The sequence below is a fragment of the Rattus norvegicus genome, chromosome 4 (assembly GCF_021556685.1).
Source record: "Rattus norvegicus strain SHRSP/BbbUtx chromosome 4, alternate assembly SHRSP_T2T, whole genome shotgun sequence".
In the NCBI taxonomy this organism is placed as follows: domain Eukaryota; kingdom Metazoa; phylum Chordata; class Mammalia; order Rodentia; family Muridae; genus Rattus; species Rattus norvegicus.
In genome coordinates, this window is record NC_141537.1 from 119,247,932 (window position 1) to 119,266,117 (window position 18,186).

Sequence of the window (18,186 nt, forward strand, 5' to 3'; positions counted from 1 at the left end):
TCGTGTGGCCGCACTTTCCGCCTCTGCGCCTTAGGCCACTTCCTATTGGCCAGGAGAAGTGGAACCCGGAGCTGATTTGCCAAAACTCTTAATAGCAACTGCAGTTCGCAGCCCCGCCCCCGCACTCCTCATTTTAGACGCACCTCCCCGATCCTGGGGTGGGCGGCTTGCGGGGGACGCGCGGGATTCACGGATCTCCTTCCAGTCAGAGGCAGGCCCCGGCAAGGCGGCGCCTCAGCCGACAAGAGGCGCCACAGAGCTAGAAGCCGCTCTGATAAAGTTTCCCGCGCCCGAGCGGGCTGCGCACCTGTGACCCGGGACACTGTTCTCAACTTCCCAGGCTACCTATGAAACGCACAGAGCTCCGAGGCCCCGGGGCCGTGTGGTTGCAGTGAGATCACTCACCTAAGGTGCTTCTCACAGCCGGTGTTCAGTGTTGACATTTCATTGCACGTCTACCATGGTGCCTGGGTACGCGGGCTGAAGGTGGGACCTTACTGCACCCTCCCAGACCAAAAGCACAACGAAACTCGATGACCCCGCCAAAGCTAACTCGAGTTCCTAGAGCGTCCCTGGGCCTCCGACGCTTCTAGCCGGCCACCTCTTAGCTAACCATAGAGTGGCGGAAGTGGTCCGTTCTCTTCCTCTCCCGGGCTAACGTCTCGCCAGAAGCTTCTGGGGACTTCTCCGGCGCGGAGCATTGTGGGCTTGGGTGGGCGGCCCCTAGGCGGAGAACAGACGAGTTGCGGGTACCTGAAACCGCTTCCAAGATGATGGTGAGTGGCTCCCCGCGCATCCGCTGCCATCCACGACCCTGGGGCCCTTGTCTGCCTTGCGGACCGTGTACAGCGGCTCGTCCCGACCCCCTGCCTAGGGGTGGCCTCAACCCAGAGCTGCAGTGGTTGGCGAGAGCCGAATGAGGCTCGCGATGCCGCTGGGCCTGGAAACCATGGGTCTCATAATGCTTTGGGACCACGAGCCCGTTATTCAGTCCCTTCCCCGTAATGGAGGCTTGGGTTTTCAGAACCGAGTGCGTGTTGAGCTATGTACCTCTACCATAGGGCCGGGTTACATCGCTCTGGGAGGAGCGGAAGTGAAGGCGCGAGCTTCTAGGGCTCACGGAGGCAGCGTGAGGATCTTTAGGTTGGGCCGAGTGAAGCCCTGCCTGGCACTGTGGTCGCTTACGTCCCCACGTGCACAAAGACAGAGTCCTTCATTCCTCTTGGAAACTGTTCATTCTCTCGGTCGTTCAGCAAGGGGCATTTTTAATTTTCCTGAGTGTACAGGCCGCTCTCGGTTCTGGAAAAGGGCAGTTGAACTACACAGCACCACCTGAGTACCTTAGGCAAGAGAGTCTCTTAAAGGTCGGCCTGTAGTTGTCCTCCTTCATCACCCCTTAATCCCTGACAGAGCTCCAATACTTTCCCTGTTCCTTGCGATAAACCCGAGTTGTTAGTGAGGGTGTCAACTTCCTAATTGGCATCAGTGCACTCATTAATTAATTTTGCAAAAAGTGTCAATCCTTTGCCTTTGCAGCTTCTTATCTCCATAGATTCCAGACAGACTTGATAACCTGTAAGGCGCTCTCTTTGCTGCCAAATTAAAGCTTTGCTATTACAGCTCCTACTCAGAAGGAACCCCTACAGAAGCTCCCTGACCCCTAACACTGTCCTTTTCAGAGTTACTTATTCTTGAAATTGATTTGGTTGGCAAAGACCAGCGCTGAGGAGTAAATTCAAGACTCTTATGTACCGCAGTAACATATTCATCATTGCTGCTGATGTGACCATCGGCCCAGCATTTGCCAAAGAAGTGGCAAACCTTTTATCAAAGAGCCCCAGACCACCACATCTGGGTTTAACCTGAATTGAGGGTTCTTGTTCTGTGCAGTTGACTTGATGGCCTTCTGAGTATCCTTTCTTAAAATATAAATCTTCACCATTCTATCAACAGGCTGGTATTAATTAGGTGGTCTAGAAGCCTTTTGTAATGGAAAGTTAAGTCCCCTGAAATCCCAATTTTCTGGCTTTGGTACATCTATAGCAGGACATGTCTTTCCCTTTTTAGCATTACTTTGTATGCATTCATTCATAGAGTGCTGGTCTTGTTCTATAGAATGTCAAGTCTAATGTTAACGGTGGTGGCTTTGTTTTTAATTTTTCCAGGGACTAGGTATTGAATCTAAGGCCTTGTTTTCGTCTACTACTTAGCTATGAGCAGGCTTGCTCTTTGTAACTCAAGGCTTGTTTAGAAGTCACTATGCAGCCCACTGTGGGGATTGTTTTATTAACCCGATACAACCTAGAATGACCTGGGAAGGAAGTCCCAGTGAGGGATTGTCTAGATTAGGTTGGTCCTGGTGGGAATTAACTGGGTTGCTTTAGTTGATGTGGGAAGACCCAGTCATTATGGGTGACACAGTTCCTGAGGCTGGACTGTCTGAGAGGAGAAAGCTAGCTGAGGACTAGCGAGGGAACAGCATGCATACTTTCATTTCCCTCTGATCTTGGCTGCAGATGATGTGACCAGCTCCCTCAGTGTCTTAGTTAGGGTTTTATTGCTGTGAACAGACACCATGACCAATGTAAGTTTCATAAGGGACAACATTTAATTGGGGCTGGCTTACAGGTTCAGTCCATTATCATCAAGGCGGGAGCATGGCAGCATCCAGGCAGGCATGGTGCAGGAGGAGCTGAGTTCTACATATTTACCTGAAGGAAGCCAGGAACAACCTGAGCATCCTCAAGCAGCTAGGAGGAGGGTCTCCAAGCTGGAGTGACACACTTTCTCCAACAAGGCCACACCTTCTAACAGTGCCACTCCCTGGGCTCTTCTCATTTTTATTTTTTGTTTTTATTTTGCTTTTCCTGGTCAGGGTATTTTATCACAGGGACAAAATGAAACTAAGTAAGATATCTGGAGTGATGTTGAACTTAAGATAATTCTTCTCCAGCTTTCTTGGTACCTAGAATTACAGGTGTGCACTACTGTGCTCCACTCTAGCTTGCTTTGCCTTGCTTGCTTGCTTATAGTGTATGCCCTGTGCATGCCACCGCACTGGCCTCAGCGAGGTCAGATGGTTGTCCAGGGATGTTTCTTACCTTCAGCCTTGTTGAAGAACAGGAGGAGCTCTTGTTTCTGGTGCTGTACTGCATACTCCAGGCCTATGAGCTTCCTGGTGATTCTTGTTTCCTCCCGTCTTGCTGTAGGAGTGCTGGAATTACAGGTATCTATCACGACGACTGCCTTTTTATGTGTTCTGGTGATTAGGCTTGTGCATCCAGCACCTCTACCTCTGAGCCATTTTCAGGGCCTCCTCTGACTAATTGTTTAACAAATGATTTGGCTTTTATTTTATTTAGTGTATGTGAGTGTTGGGACTACATGAATGCCTGGTTACTGTGTACATGTAATGCCCATGGAGGCCACAAGGTGTCAGATTTCTGGAACTAGAGTTACACATGTGAACCACATCTGTGTGGATGAGTGGAAGGAATGCCAGTCAGAAGAGCAGCCAGTGTTCTTTCTTGTAAGATGTTCTTCTAGTCCCTTAATAAGCAATTCTAAGGAAAATTGAAAGGAAGATTAAGATGAAGCACTAGAGCCTTTTATGGGTCCCTTGTAGTGAAGGGACTAGAAGAGTGAGATGGAAAATAAGGGATGGTGGGCAGTAGGCAGTAGGCAGTACTGTCGCCAGAGAGCGGCAGAAGGGGACCTGCCTTGTTTACCATAGCCTGGCTTACTGTACTGTTGTCAGCCTTTCCCCCTGTGGCTAGCCTTGAAATCACAGCAGTCCTCCTGCCTCCACCTCCAGACCAATGGTTCCCAACCTTGCTAATGCTCAACCCTTTAATATAGTTCCCTGTGTTGTGGTGACCCCCAACCATAAAATTATTTCTTTTTCTTTTTTTTTTTTTCTTTTTTTTTTTTTTTTTTTCGGAGCTGGGGACCGAACCCAGGGCCTTGTGGTTGCTAGGCAAGCGCTCTACCACTGAGCCAAATCCCCAACCCCTCATAAAATTATTTCATTATTACTTCATAACTGTAATTTTCCATTGTTGAGAGTTGTAATGATGTTCTTAGTTAAGCAAAACCCGTGAAGAGGTCATTTGACTCTAAAAGTGTCATAACACACAGGTTGAGAACCACTGCTCTTGACCATCCTAAGGAATGATTCAGAAGGACCATGAGGCTATGGAACCATTGGGGAAGCATGTTCCTTCTAGATGGAACCAATCATCAGGTCTTCTATAGTGCCCCCAAGAATACTGAGAATATAGAGAAGCCATTTCTTGTCCCGAGACCATGGATACTCTGGGAAAAGGAAAGTGTTTACTCTTCAGTTCATGCCTGACCAGGATGTAGGGGAGTTTCCTGACCAGCATTCTTTCCTTGTATGCTAGTTTTGTTTTATTTTGTGGTAAATTTGCTGTAACAAGTAATAACGTATAGAATGGGGATTGTCGAGTGTTTTTTTTTTGTTTGTTTGTTTGTTTGTTTTTTTTTTTTTTTTTGGTTCTTTTTTTCGGAGCTGGGGACCGAACCGAGGGCCTTGCGCTTCCTAGGCAAGCGCTCTACCACTGAGCTAAATCCCCAACCCCAAAGTAGGGGTTCTTCCCCCCCCCCCCCCCCCCCCCCGCAGCTGGGGACCGAACCCAGGGCCTTGTGCTTGCTAGGCAAGCGCTCTACCACTGAGCCAAATCCCCAACCCCTGTCTAGTGTTCTTAACTGGACCTAGGAAGCATATATATACCCCCTTCCTTGTCTTCCCTTTGCCTCTGCTAATAGTCTCCAAGACCTTACAGCCTAATCTTTTTTTAATTCTCCTTTTATATATAAGCTGTCTTAGTACACTGAAGCATGCTCTTCAACATATGCAAACCTTTTGTCTCTTTAGCTTTTTAGTGTGTATGCATGTGTGCATATACGTATGTATGCATGTATTCATGTGGACATGTGAAGGCCAGAAAAGGCAGTGAATTCAATCTTGGAGATAGAGTTTTACAGATAGTTGCAGTATTCCGAACCAGACTTTGTCCTCAGGGAGAGCAGGAAGCCCTGTTTATTGCTGAGTTGTTTCCTCCAGCTTCAAATCTATTTTTACATTTCACTCTTGATACAGACTTTTAATATTTCTTTGATTTGGAAGCCTGTTTGCCTACAACTGGTCATTTTTCTTTGAAAAAACAAATAGGTCTTTATTGGCTTATATCTTTTAGATACTGTGACTTCTGTGTACAATTTGAGGCTAGCACCCTGGTAATTTTTCACTCAGTAAAGGACAATGGTTCGCTAACCAAGTTAGGATATGATATGTGTGGTACTAAGTGTGTTTTAATGTTTATCTCATTGGACTGCTAACGTCTTGTTTAAGTTTTATTTCAGTTGTATTAGATGTTTATCTGCCTGTGGGTCTGCATCATTGTGTATTTGGGTGCCTATGGAGCCTGGAGGAGTTATAGGTGGTTGTGAGCTGGGTACTGGGATTCAAACCCTAGTCTCTGAGAAGAGCAGCCAGTGCTTTTAATTGCTGAGCTGTCTCCCCAACTACAAGTAGTTAATGTCTTTTTGCCCACAACTGTGCCATACTGGATCCCTTATTACTGTCAGTAATTGTGCTGAAACCATGCTCATACCTTGTCTGAATTCTGGTGAATGTACACTATTTACCAGCCTAAATTCAGTTGTGGGCCTTTTGGTTTTGCTGTATGACCTGTATAGTGTTTTCAAGCTTTAGAGTGTGTGTAAATCCACTTGTACTATTTCTGAAGTTCAGCCCCTGCATCAGTGGGTCTGGAATGCAATGCAGTGAGATGTGCTGCTCCAGAGAATCCTGACAGATAAGCAGTTGGTTCAAAAAATGTTTATGAAATAATCTAACAAAAAGTTGAATAGTATTCTATGTTTCCTCAACAATTACACATTTTTATTTTAAGATGAAAGGTCATTTATTTCACCAAAAAGAAAAATGTAGTCCAGTTCTGTAGATCTAGCCTAGCCTTTAAAAAAGAAAGCTGGGAGCAGAGACTCACCAAGGTCATTTCCAGCTCTAACATCCACTAGGGTTAAAAGGAGGCATAACAGACCCACAGAAGGATTCAACAACAAGAGAAAGAAAAGCAAAGGCAGTCTGCACTTAGCAAGGTACTTAGAGAGCCATGTTTTCATGGCACCCATGGAAATGGGGTGCCATGAAAAGTGAGTTCTCTGTACAGTGAAAGCTCCAAGTTTCTGCCCCTGCCCTTCCCACTTCAAAAGCCTTAGTACTGTGTCCAGACCACATACTGCTCACACAAAGACACATCCAGCAGGCAATCTACATGATTGCAGAAATGTGGGCAGCTCTCTCTAAGCCCCTAACTCTCTGACAGTGGGGTCTCAGGCTGCAGTGTGCAACAAATTAGTATAGACATCAAGGGAGGTAGAGTAAGTTGACTGACCATAGATGTACTGGGGACTTGCAACTGGAGCAGGGTCTGTTCTGTATAATTCTAAGCAAAGGCAGCTACCACTGCCTCATGACAATGACTGTAGTGGACTTGGAGCACTCAGTCTGAGCATGTTTTAGTACAGTAACTTTCCATAGCTCATGATAGAAAGTGTATGCACTCCTCGATATTATTGTTCACTATGTTGTTTGCTCAAGTCCACCATGCTGCTCACCATCTTCTGTGGGATATTTTTTTAACCAGTGCCCCCTCTTTTCTTTTGCTTCAGTTTCCCATCTTAAGCACTACCCTGAGCCAGTTGATAAACATATAATCTTTTGCCTGGAAACTTCTAGGCCCCTGGGGTGTCTGCTGCCTATGTACAAAGGCATAATCTTTTGTGACGCTTTCATGATTCCTTGGCTTTCCTTATTGGTGCTGGGATCTTAGTGCCCATTTGCAGCTCTGCTGAGAGGTTTTGCCCTTGCTAGTGTGGAGTGCTGTAATATGCAGTTAGCATCTACAATTGTCCTGCAGAGATAGTCCAATACTGAGAAGCTGACCATTCATCCCTGAAGGCTTGGTTTACATATATAGGGAGCTCTGGTTTGCTAGCTGCTGTCTGCTAGTTCCTGAACACTGGAGGAAAGATAACCTATCTATCCTGGTTAAGTTTCTGTTACTATGATTAAACACTGGGATTGTCTTCGTTATGTTCTGTTTCTGTGAAAAGACATAATGACCAGAGTAACTTGTAGAAGAAAACAGATAATTGGGGGCTTGTTAGAGGGTTAGTTCATTCTCATCATGGTGAGGGATGGCAGGCAGGCATGGTACTGGGGAAGTAGCTGAGAGCTACATCTGGATCCACAGGCAACAGGCAGAGACAGATGTACAGACACTGGGCTTAGTGTGAACTTCTGAAACCTTAAAGCCAGCGACACACACCTCCTAACTCTTTCTAAACAGTTTCCCTAACTGAGGACGAAGCATTCAAACATGTCAGCCCATGGGGGTCACTCTCATTCAAACCACCTCCATGACTAAAGCAACTTGGAAAGAGCAGGGTTTATTCTTCCTGCTTAGAGTCTACCAAGAAGGGTGGGCAGTGTACATTACAGGAACTGAAACAGCGTGGAGAAAGACTGCCGACTGCCTTGCCTACCTACCTTCTTTCCTTCTTTCCTTCCTTCCTTCCTTGTTTGTTTGTTTGTTTTTGTTCTTGGAGACAGGGTTTCTCTGTTCTGAAACTCAATCTGTAGACCACATGTCTCTGCCTCTTGAGTATTGGGATTAAAGGCTTGTAACACCACAACCTCATTCAGCACCCCCCCCCTTTTTAATGGTTTACTGATTATATGCATGTCTGTCTTTGCATCAAAAGAGGGGATTAGATCCCATAGAGATAAACAGATGGTTGTGAAGCCCCCATGTGGTTGCTGAGAACTGAACCCTTGACCTGGAAGAGCAGCCAGTGTTCTTAACCACTGAGCTATCTCTCCAGCCCCCTCAGTCTCCTTTCTTAAACAATGCAGGATCACCTGGTACCATCCCCAGTGGGCTGGGCCCTCCAACATCAGTCATTAATCAAGAAACTCTCTCATTTGTGTCCAGAGGCCACTTTGGTGGCATTTTCTCAGTTGCTGTTCCTCTTCCTTGATGACCTGGCTTGCTTTAGGTTGACAGAGGACTAGCCAGTGCAGTCTCCAAGCAGGCCTTTCAGCAGGCAACTTTCTACTGTCTGGTAGTTTCTAGAGTGGCAGTGCAGAGAAAACCCCTGCAGGGGTGAGGTCTCTTCCAAGTCAGTCCTGAGAGACACAAAGACTTTTCTGAGGTGTGACTAGGATGGAGTCACATGAAGGCATTTTGGAGTGGGTATGAGAGGTGACAGCATTGCTGTATGGAGTCAGTATGTCACTTTGGAAGGTAAGACAGACATGCTTTTTTGGTGTTGAGGTCTCTGAGGTCTCTGGTAAAGCTGCCTTCCTAGGCATTTCTAGGACAGTGTCTTGGTTTCCATACCAGTTCCCCTCTGCTTCTCTAACACAAACCAGTGGCTGTTTTATAGGGGGTGGAAGTGCAAAGCAGGGCCTGTTTACTTTGTGCTGTGTGTTATAACCTGGTTGTGAAGCACAAGACAAACTGTCAGAAGTTGAAAGGGTCACATGGGAGAAATAATGGTGTATTGTTTAGGCTTCATTACTGCAGCATCTCAGAATTTGTCGCGGTTGGGGGAATCAGTCTGGGTAGCAGGGGAATGCGCTTTAAGAGTGTGGATAACTCAGCCATGGTGGTATTGGGAGCATCTTCCCCACCCACTGTCCTGAGTCTCAAGTAGCAGATAATTAAAAGTAGTCAATTGCTCTCTCTTCTCCAGCCCACACCTGTTATCCTGTTGAAAGAGGGTACTGATAGCTCCCAAGGCATCCCTCAGCTTGTGAGTAACATCAGTGCCTGCCAAGTGATTGCTGAGGCTGTAAGAACCACCCTGGGTCCCCGTGGCATGGACAAACTTATTGTGGATGGCCGAGGTAAGTCTTCATGGTTCCTCAGGGCTTTGTACGGGGACTTACTTTGTATGCAGGGCCTTAAATGCAGAACCCTTATTGGATCTGTGGGAGAACCTGCTCAGGAGTCTGTTGCCTTCTAGTGAAGTGGCCCAGAGATATGAATAGAACAGATGGGCTAGAGAGAGGTAGATGCGCAGTGTTAGGAAAGCTTGCTGCTCTCTCACGTGACCGAGGTCAGTTCTAGCACCTGTGTCTGTCAGAGATACTAGGATGTCAGCTGTATTCCAAATATCTTAACTGGTTACTCTTGAGATAGTATAGCCTGGGCTAGCCTTAAACTGAAGATGTTCTTGTTTAGCCTCCTGGGTGCCAGGATTACTGTTGTGTAACACCATGCTTGGCTATTTAAAACATTTCTCTGTGTTTAGTTAACCTGTATTCAAAAGAAAGCCAAGAGCCCATGTTACTTAAAACCTAATCCCGAGGAAAAAGTATATATGGAGTCCAGGTCCAGTAACAGAATTAAGAAAGAGGGGAGGGCCTGGAGAGATGGCTCAGCAGTTAAGAGCACTGGCTGTTCTTCCAGAGGTCCTGAGTTCAATTCCCAGCAACCACATGGTGGCTCACAACCATCTGTAATGGGATCTGATGTCCTATTCTGGTATGTCTGAGACAGCGACAGCAACAGAGTATTTATATATAAATCTTCAAGAAAGAAAGAGGGGCTTTAAATGTTACTGTCTTTTTCTCTAAGGCAAAGCAACAATTTCTAATGATGGGGCCACAATTCTGAAACTCCTTGATGTTGTCCATCCTGCAGCAAAGACTTTAGTGGATATTGCCAAATCCCAAGACGCTGAGGTAAGAAAGTCAGACACAGAAACTTAAGTGGAGGCCAGAACACGTGCTTATTACTTTGCTGCCTCTCTCTTCTTCTCACTGAAGTTTTTGTTTTTGTTTTTGTTTTTATTTAGGTCTAAACTTATCATTATACTTGTTCCATACTCATAAAAATAGTTACAAATTTTTTAGAGGGTGGGGGGTAGGGTCCAGTCCTTCTGTAGTTCAGCTATCCTAAAGTGGGCTATGTAGACCAGGCTGGCCTTGTATTTACAGAGTTCTGCCTGCCCCTGCCTCCCAAGTGCTGGGATCAAAGGTGGGCATAACTACCACCCAGCTTTTTAAAATTAATCTTTCTTCTTGGTACTGCATAGTTATATGAACGTGAAACTGTTTCTTACTAATTCTGTACACTATATAAAATACAATGACTAGTTTTATGTCACTTGACACAAACTAGAGTCTTTGGAGAGAAGCTTTAATTGAGAAAATGCCTCGATAAGATCAGGCTGAAGCGGGCCTTTTCTTAGTGATTGATGTGGGTAGGGCCATCTCTGGGCTGATGTCCCGGGTTCTATAAGAAAGCAAGCTGAGTAAGCCATGGGGAACAAGCCCATAAGCAGCACTCCTCTGGTTTCTGCATCAGCTCCTTCCAGGTCCCTGCCCTGCTTACGTTCTTGTCCTGACTTCCTTTGATGATGTACTGTGATGTGGAATTATAAGCCAATTAAAGGCTCCCCCTCCCCACCCGAAAGTTTCTTTGGTCATGGTGTTTCATTGAAGCGACAGTAACCCTAAGTTTGTATCCTGAGAGTGATTGTCCCTGGGCCCTTTGGAAAATGGTGCTTGCTGTCTGGACAGTTAATCTTGTGCTCAAGGCTACCTGAGAAAGGTTGATTCCCTGGGTGCTTTCATCTTTCCATTTGTTGTAAAATTTGTGGGTTTCTGAAGAAAGAGCTTTACAACCAATTAAACAATGTCCATTTTAAATTGGTAGGTTGCCTAAAAGTGATTTTCAGTGCTTCACTCCCTGAGTACCAGAAAACACGCATGTATTCTTGCCATCTTCTTCCAGGTTGGTGATGGCACCACCTCAGTGACCCTGCTGGCTGCGGAGTTTCTGAAGCAGGTGAAGCCCTACGTGGAGGAAGGTTTACACCCTCAGATCATCATCAGAGCCTTCCGCACAGCCACCCAGTTGGTATGGCTACACCAGTCAGCTCACGTGATCTACACCTAGGGACCTGAACGTTTCTGTTACAGAGGATAATGCCTTTCCTGGGGAATGGAGGAGACACAGTGTATAGGCATTCCCAGCCATCCCCCGGATGCATTGCATCCCCCCAGAGCATTGCTCTGGGTCCTTATTTGGCAGTCCAGAGCCAAGTTCTAGAAGTGCCTGATGATTCTTCAGAACCCTGAGAGTTTCCCCAGCAGTGGACCTTTACATTTTCTTAAGCAGCTACAGGCCCAGGAGATGGGCTTAGGTTCTTAGCAGTGGTTGGATCAACTTTACCATTCTGTGTTTACTGTGAGCCTCATTCACCTTGTGTTTTTGGCAGGCTGTTAATAAAATCAAAGAGATAGCTGTGACCGTGAAGAAGCAAGATAAAGTGTAAGTTTCCAGTGGGCTGTGTCAGAGCCTTGATACTTGAGGCCAAAGGGGTGTGGTGGCCGAGTAAGCCTGCTACGACTCTGGATGTACAGGCAGGGGCTTTGGATCCACAGACCCTTGGTGCTAACATGAAAGAGGGTGTGGACTGTTGTCAAGAACCGGGATGGGGCGGACATGACTATCCTGCTCTCTGTCACTGATGATACAGCCTAACAATAGAGAAGGTGAAAGGTGGAGGGGTGGGCGGTAAATTTTGGTTAAAGGAAGAATAATGGGGTGATGTGTGTAGATTTTATTTAAATGACGGGTTGATACTGCTTGTGTCAAGTGTGAATTGTCTGCTTACTGTGTGCATGACTCCCACACTGTACTACAATCAGGTAAGAGGCTCAATGCCAATTCTTCCCTGTGTTGCAGAGAACAGAGGAAGATGCTAGAGAAGTGTGCAATGACTGCCCTGAGCTCCAAGCTGATCTCCCAGCAGAAGGTCTTCTTTGCCAAGATGGTGGTTGATGCTGTGATGATGCTTGACGAGTTGCTGCAGCTTAAAATGATTGGCATCAAGAAGGTGCAGGGTGGAGCCCTGGAGGTGAGCCTGTTATGCTCTCCCTAGACAACAGACAGCTTCATGTGGGAGCAGGGTTCACAGTGCGTATGGGTAAAGGGAGAATGCAGCTAAGGCAGGAAAGTAGGTGGGACCACTCTACCCATGCTGCCTGTGTTCTTTGGATCTGTTTGCTTATCATCAGGATGGGAAAGTGGACCCAACTGTAAAGAGAGCTTAGAGTTAATTGTCACATAACCACTTCTATCCCTTATGTAGCCACTGTTAACAGGCTACATAGTGTAACTTAAAATTTGCATACACAGTGCGAGCGTGTGTGTTTAATTTTAATGCCAGGGGTTGTTTCTAATGCATGCTGCGGTATTCTGTACTATGGTTTTGTGCATATAGCACTATTGAAGCAATTGGTCCATGTGAGCATTTGTATTCCCTTGATAATGTCCAGTACATCCTATGCTATCTGGGACAAAAGCCTTTCCATGTGTAAGCACTGAAAATAACAGCTAATGCAACAAGCCAAAATTGAAATTGAAATTTCTCTTATTTAAATAACGTGGTTGGTGCCCGCTGTATTGGATGGCATAGCTGTGATTCACCTTTAACAACTATCTAGAAACATTCTGTGACATTAGTTTTCATTGCTGGCCTGCTGTACTCTTAAGGCTTCTTATAGTGGGAGCCATTTGTATAGGAAAACTCCTGTCTTCTGGGTGGAGGAGAGTGAACGAGATTGTACATGTGCCACACAGGTGCTCTAACGATGCAGGGTGCCCAGGCCTTAGAACTAATAGTTTTAACTGGCAAACTTGAATTTTCCCCAGAGTGCTCAGCATTTCATTAAATTCAAGAAAAAGTCTAGTTTTGTCTTGCTCCTATTTCAAACTGGCCTCAGACGTAATGATTTTCCAGTCTCTGCTTCTTGAATGCTGGGTTTATAGGCTTGACCCTTTGAAAAATACCTAGAGAGACTGATGAGATGAGATGGCTCAATGCATGCAGGCATAGGAATCTTAGTATCCCGACACCCATACAGAAGATCCCCAGAGCCTCCTGGCCAGCGACCTAGCAGACTGCTCAGCTTTAGGTTCATGTATAGAGAGCTGAGAGATGGCTCGGTGCATCTCGAACACCTAGACCAAAGCTTTCAGGGCCCAGAAGATCCTTCTACACTGGCCACTGGTACCTTCCCCCCTTTTTCTTCTGTACTGTCACTCTCTGGTCCCTGCCCTCTATTTTGTGTTCCAGCAATTCAAAGAATTTTTCATTCCCTGAGTCTACAAGACAACAATGTGTGCATGTACACACCTACTGTTTTATTTCCACTTCTTTGGACTACCTCTCTCTTCTACTGTGTCTGACTTTCTCCTGCCTACCTGTTCCTTTGTTGGCACTGCTTTGTAGGTAGTTGCCCTCTGTCTGCTACTTCAGAGGCCAGCTGTAGGGGACAGCCCAGATACCCTGTACCATGCACATCTCTACAAATTGATAACACTATAAAGGGGCAAGTAAAATGTATTCTGTGTCACTTAGCAAAAGGAAGATGAATTTGTGATGGTGATGATAAGACTATCACAGGAATGCTTAAGTGAGGTTCATTCTTTTGGGTTCGTGGACTGATGGATTTCTGGCTGTAACCAAACCATTGATCTGTCTGCTTTAACCAGGAGTCTCGACTAGTGGCTGGTGTTGCGTTCAAGAAGACGTTCTCTTATGCTGGGTTTGAAATGCAGCCCAAGAAGTATAAGAACCCCAAGATTGCCCTCTTAAATGTTGAGCTTGAACTGAAAGCAGAGAAAGATAATGCTGAAATCAGGGTCCACACAGTGGAGGTAGGCTCCCCTGCAGGGGTGGGGAGGGGGGTTGCTTTCTGGTGAGGGATGGGTCTCTAAGTGGCTAAGCTTTGTTTCTCAGGTTCCTGTGGACACTTGCTTTTCTCTTTGTTCTCCTTAAATGACTTCCACCTGGGGTAATTTGAATGTGAAAAGTTACTGAGTGACTGCTCTTGCCTCTTTGGGGTGGACCCTACAACACCTGAATTTTTGTTTCGTTTTCTTTTCTCCTTGGTAATGGAAATTGAACCTAGAACTCAGACATCTGGTAGGGCTCTGCCACTGAGCTATACCCCCAGTCCCTGACCCCTTTTTAACTTGTTTTTCTGAAACAAGGTGCCCCCTCCCTCTTGAGACAGGGTCTCACTATGTAGCTCTGTCTTTCCTGGAACTTGCTATGCTAGCCTCACAGAGATCTGCCTGCCTCTGCCTCCTGAATGCTGAGAATAAAGGTGTGTGCTTGCTAGGCCTTTTTAAAATGTTTATTTTGGGATGACATCTTAAGTTGCTCAGGCTGGCCTTAATCTGTGGTTTTCCTATCTCAGTCCTGAGTGTCTGGGATGACAAGCTTATACTAACTTGTGGCTTTCCTTGGTCAGACAGGTCTTCTCTGTTTTAGATTTTAGTCTCAAGGATTGTGGTTCCCAAGGCTGCCTCTAGGTAGCAGTGTCTCCCAGCCCAGAATGGCTTTTGTGATAGGAGAGGTCTTATTGGGAAATCCTAGGCACAGCTTTCAGAAGAGGTTAAACTAGTCTCCACACCTCAGCAGTACCACAAATTGTGGCAAAGCTCCTTTCTTGAGTACTTTTACTTCCTATGTTGTGATAAATTGGTGTGTTTTCCTTAGAGGGAGGGGGTTGGGTTAGCCTGTCATATCCACCTCCATTCTAACCACCCTCATCTTTGGGGGTGGGGTCTCCAGGATTACCAGGCAATTGTTGATGCCGAGTGGAACATTCTCTATGACAAGTTAGAGAAGATTCATCAGTCTGGAGCCAAAGTCATCTTGTCTAAACTCCCTATTGGGGATGTGGCCACCCAGTACTTTGCTGATAGGGACATGTTCTGTGCTGGCCGTGTACCTGAGGAGGATCTGAAGAGGACGATGATGGTAACTTCATGGGCGGGCTGCTGCTTATCCATCATGGTCCTGAACTGTTTCCTCTGTCCCTGATGTAATGGATGTAATGTAGACTAGCGAGTTGTCCCTATGTTAACTCTGTCGAGAAATGCTCTAACCCAGTGTCCATATGCCCAGTAATAGAAACTCCTTTGAATTCCCCAACCAAGTCAAGTCAGGAAGTGGGTGGTGCACAGCCACTAGCACTGTGGTCAGCAGGTTAAACTCAATGCGTATGGCTTCCAGCCAGGGCTTGCCCTCTTGGTTTGAGCCTGTAGTCTAAAGAACTGAGTAGAGTTGCTGGACCCAGAGCACTGACATCAGGTCCCTGTCTCCTTTGGCCTTTGTGTGTTCTGTTTTGATTGTTATCTTTTTGAGGGGTAGTAGGAATTATCTAGAGGTCAAGGTGAAGGTGGGCTATCCTATGCAGAGGACTCCAAGGTTCTGCAGCAGATTCAGCTTGGGAACTGGTTTATTGAGTGGGCTTCGAGAGGCCAATTGGCCTCGTTGATCTTTTCCTTGCTCCTTAGGCTTGTGGAGGCTCAATCCAGACCAGTGTGAATGCTCTGATTCCAGATGTGCTGGGCCGCTGCCAGGTGTTTGAAGAGACCCAAATTGGAGGAGAGAGGTGAGCTCTTGGTTTCAGTTCCCATGAACTGCTTGGATCTTTCCAAACCCTTCTTTGGCCGTGTTTTGGGTGTGGCATATAGCTTGTACTGTTCATTTTTCAAGGTACTACTGTTGGGATGTGGGGGATAATTACAGAAGGGGAGAAGTTCTGGTTGGATCTTGGCTCTGATTCCACAAGCTTTGATGCTCCAGTGATACACACAGACCTGCCTGAAAAACTACCTTTCAAAGTTAGAATCAACAGCCTAAGTGAATAAGAACTTCTCTCTCTTGGGAAGGTTTGGCAGGGCGATCAGCTGGCAGGATGGCGGCAATTCATGTGAGCACCATTGTTTCCTGGACATAGGTACAATTTCTTCACTGGCTGCCCTAAGGCCAAGACATGTACGATCATTCTCCGTGGTGGTGCTGAGCAGTTTATGGAGGAGACAGAGAGGTCCCTACATGATGCCATCATGATTGTGAGGAGGGCCATCAAGGTACTGGGATGACAGTCTTACCTTTACCATCACCTAATCCTGGAGCTGATAAGATTGGATTTCATCTAACCTGCCTTTCCTTGGTGGCATGTTGGCCTTTGATTTCCTCCTGTAAACTAGAGAGTAGGTCTTCATTTGCCATCAATATCATTAAAAGACTTCAGCCTCACATAGGAAACAAACTGGGCTGATCTATTTAGTTGTCCTCCTGAAGTTACCACCCCCAAGCTATGGCCCACCTTGACAGTGACCTTAAAATACCTAGGGTTGAAGCTGGGATGTGCTTGATGGTTCCTGGGGCTTGAGAAAGGGGACAGAAAAGTCAATATTCAATTTTCTGGGCTGGAAGATTTGCTTTGTAGCCTTGGGCTAGGCCACAGCATTGAGATGTTTGGTTTCTGTAGAACGACTCTGTGGTGGCTGGTGGTGGAGCCATTGAGATGGAGCTTTCCAAATACCTGCGGGACTACTCAAGGACCATTCCAGGGAAACAGCAGCTGTTGATCGGGGCATATGCCAAGGCCCTGGAGATTATTCCACGACAGCTGTGTGACAACGCTGGCTTTGATGCCACAAACATCCTCAACAAACTGCGGGCTCGACATGCACAGGTAGTTATGCTTCTGGGATTCAGGGATTGGGTGGGTGAGGCAGGCTATTAGGTATGTGCTGTGCCTACCAGAAGTAGCCACTACAGGTACAGTGGGCAACTGCCTCCTGCCATAGTGCCAGGCCTGGAGACAGCAGCTTCCTGGCAGGGCCTAGGTACTTGTGGTCAGCATGCCCAATGGAAGGAGGTCAAGTAGGGGAGGTGCACTGCATATCCTGTGCTGTTTGCCTTGAGAAAGTGCTGTTAAGTCAGGTTCCTGGAGTCCTTTGGAGGTGCGAGAAGAAATGTGCCTTGACACCTCTCCTCTCTTTCAGGGGGGCATGTGGTATGGGGTGGACATCAACAACGAGGACATTGCTGACAACTTCCAGGCATTTGTGTGGGAGCCAGCCATGGTGCGCATCAACGCTCTGACAGCAGCTTCTGAGGCTGCGTGCCTGATTGTGTCTGTGGATGAGACTATCAAGAACCCCCGCTCCACTGTGGATGCTCCAGCTCCAGCAGCTGGCCGGGGCAGAGGCCAGGGCCGCTTCCATTGAGAGGCAGTCCGCATACCTCCTTGTGAGGTGTATTGGGGGGTGAGAAAAATGGTTAGTCTTAACTGTGCTCTCACTGGAGGTTATTTAAATAAAAATTAAGGTTACTTGGTCAGAGTTTTTTTTTTTTTCCATAAACATCTTCCTGCCTTAGAATTTGAGTTATGTGTACTTGGAAATAGAAATAAAGAACTGTGTTGGCCTGCTGCTTGTTCTGCTATGGCCCTTGTCTAAAAGCCTCAGTGCAGTGCCTGTGAGAAGTGGCCGAGTAGTGGCAGTATCAGTCTTCAGGTACTGCACACGGCAGTATTGTGAACATACTTGGAGTGCATTCTGTCTGCTTTGCCACACTTCACGTCCTTGGAGTTCAGGTGTGTTCCTCTTGCAGTATTTTAAACCTCTCAAGCTTTCTGGGCCTTGTAAGAAAACAGCTATTGTTCAGTCATCCTGAGCATCCCTTTTTGTTTAAACTGATTCTGTGGATTGAAGCCAGGGCCTCAGAGGTCTGCTAGGCAGCCACTTGCCACTTAACTACATTTCAGCCCTATATTTTACTTTGGGTTCATCAGTCTTTGTGTTCTTCGGGTTTCACTAAATTGCCCAAGCTGGCCTTGACCTGCTTTGTCTCCTGAATAAGCCACCATCCCAGCTCCTGCTTTCTTCTGACCAGGGGCAGTTAGCTGTCAGCACAGAAGACTGGCAGGATTTAATCAGCTCCTCCCTTCTGGCTGCCCCAAGATAGAGTTATTAAGAGTTGGAGGGGTCATTCTGAATAACTGAAGGAACTTCTGTGAAGTGATAGAGAACCTCATGAGCCCTGCACTCATGGTTAGATGGCCCTGAGGCAGGATAGGATTTGTGGCCAACTGGAAGCATCTGGCTCCCGAGGACTACTGGTACAGCAGCTTAACCCAGACCCTCAGTACGCGAGTAATTAAACACGTCTGCCTTCCTCCTGTCTCAGTGTCCTTAGTTGCAGAAGAGCTGTAAGGAGGCCTGAGGATGTCTGTTAGGGTGCTCACCC

The 18,186-nt window shown here is 46.6% G+C and overlaps 1 protein-coding gene across 1 annotated transcript; it reads left to right on the forward strand.

The window, feature by feature from the left end:
• The first annotated feature begins 121 nt into the window (after positions 1-121).
• Cct7 (chaperonin containing TCP1 subunit 7) lies at positions 122-17,368 on the forward strand. The gene is given in 12 exon segments (NM_001106603.1): positions 122-776; positions 8,806-8,959; positions 9,693-9,799; positions 10,854-10,979; positions 11,341-11,393; positions 11,811-11,982; positions 13,623-13,787; positions 14,710-14,898; positions 15,438-15,535; positions 15,884-16,016; positions 16,421-16,627; positions 16,941-17,368. Coding segments are annotated over 12 exon segments (1,635 nt in total). The 5' UTR covers positions 122-770; the 3' UTR covers positions 17,166-17,368.
• The last annotated feature ends 818 nt before the right edge of the window (positions 17,369-18,186 follow it).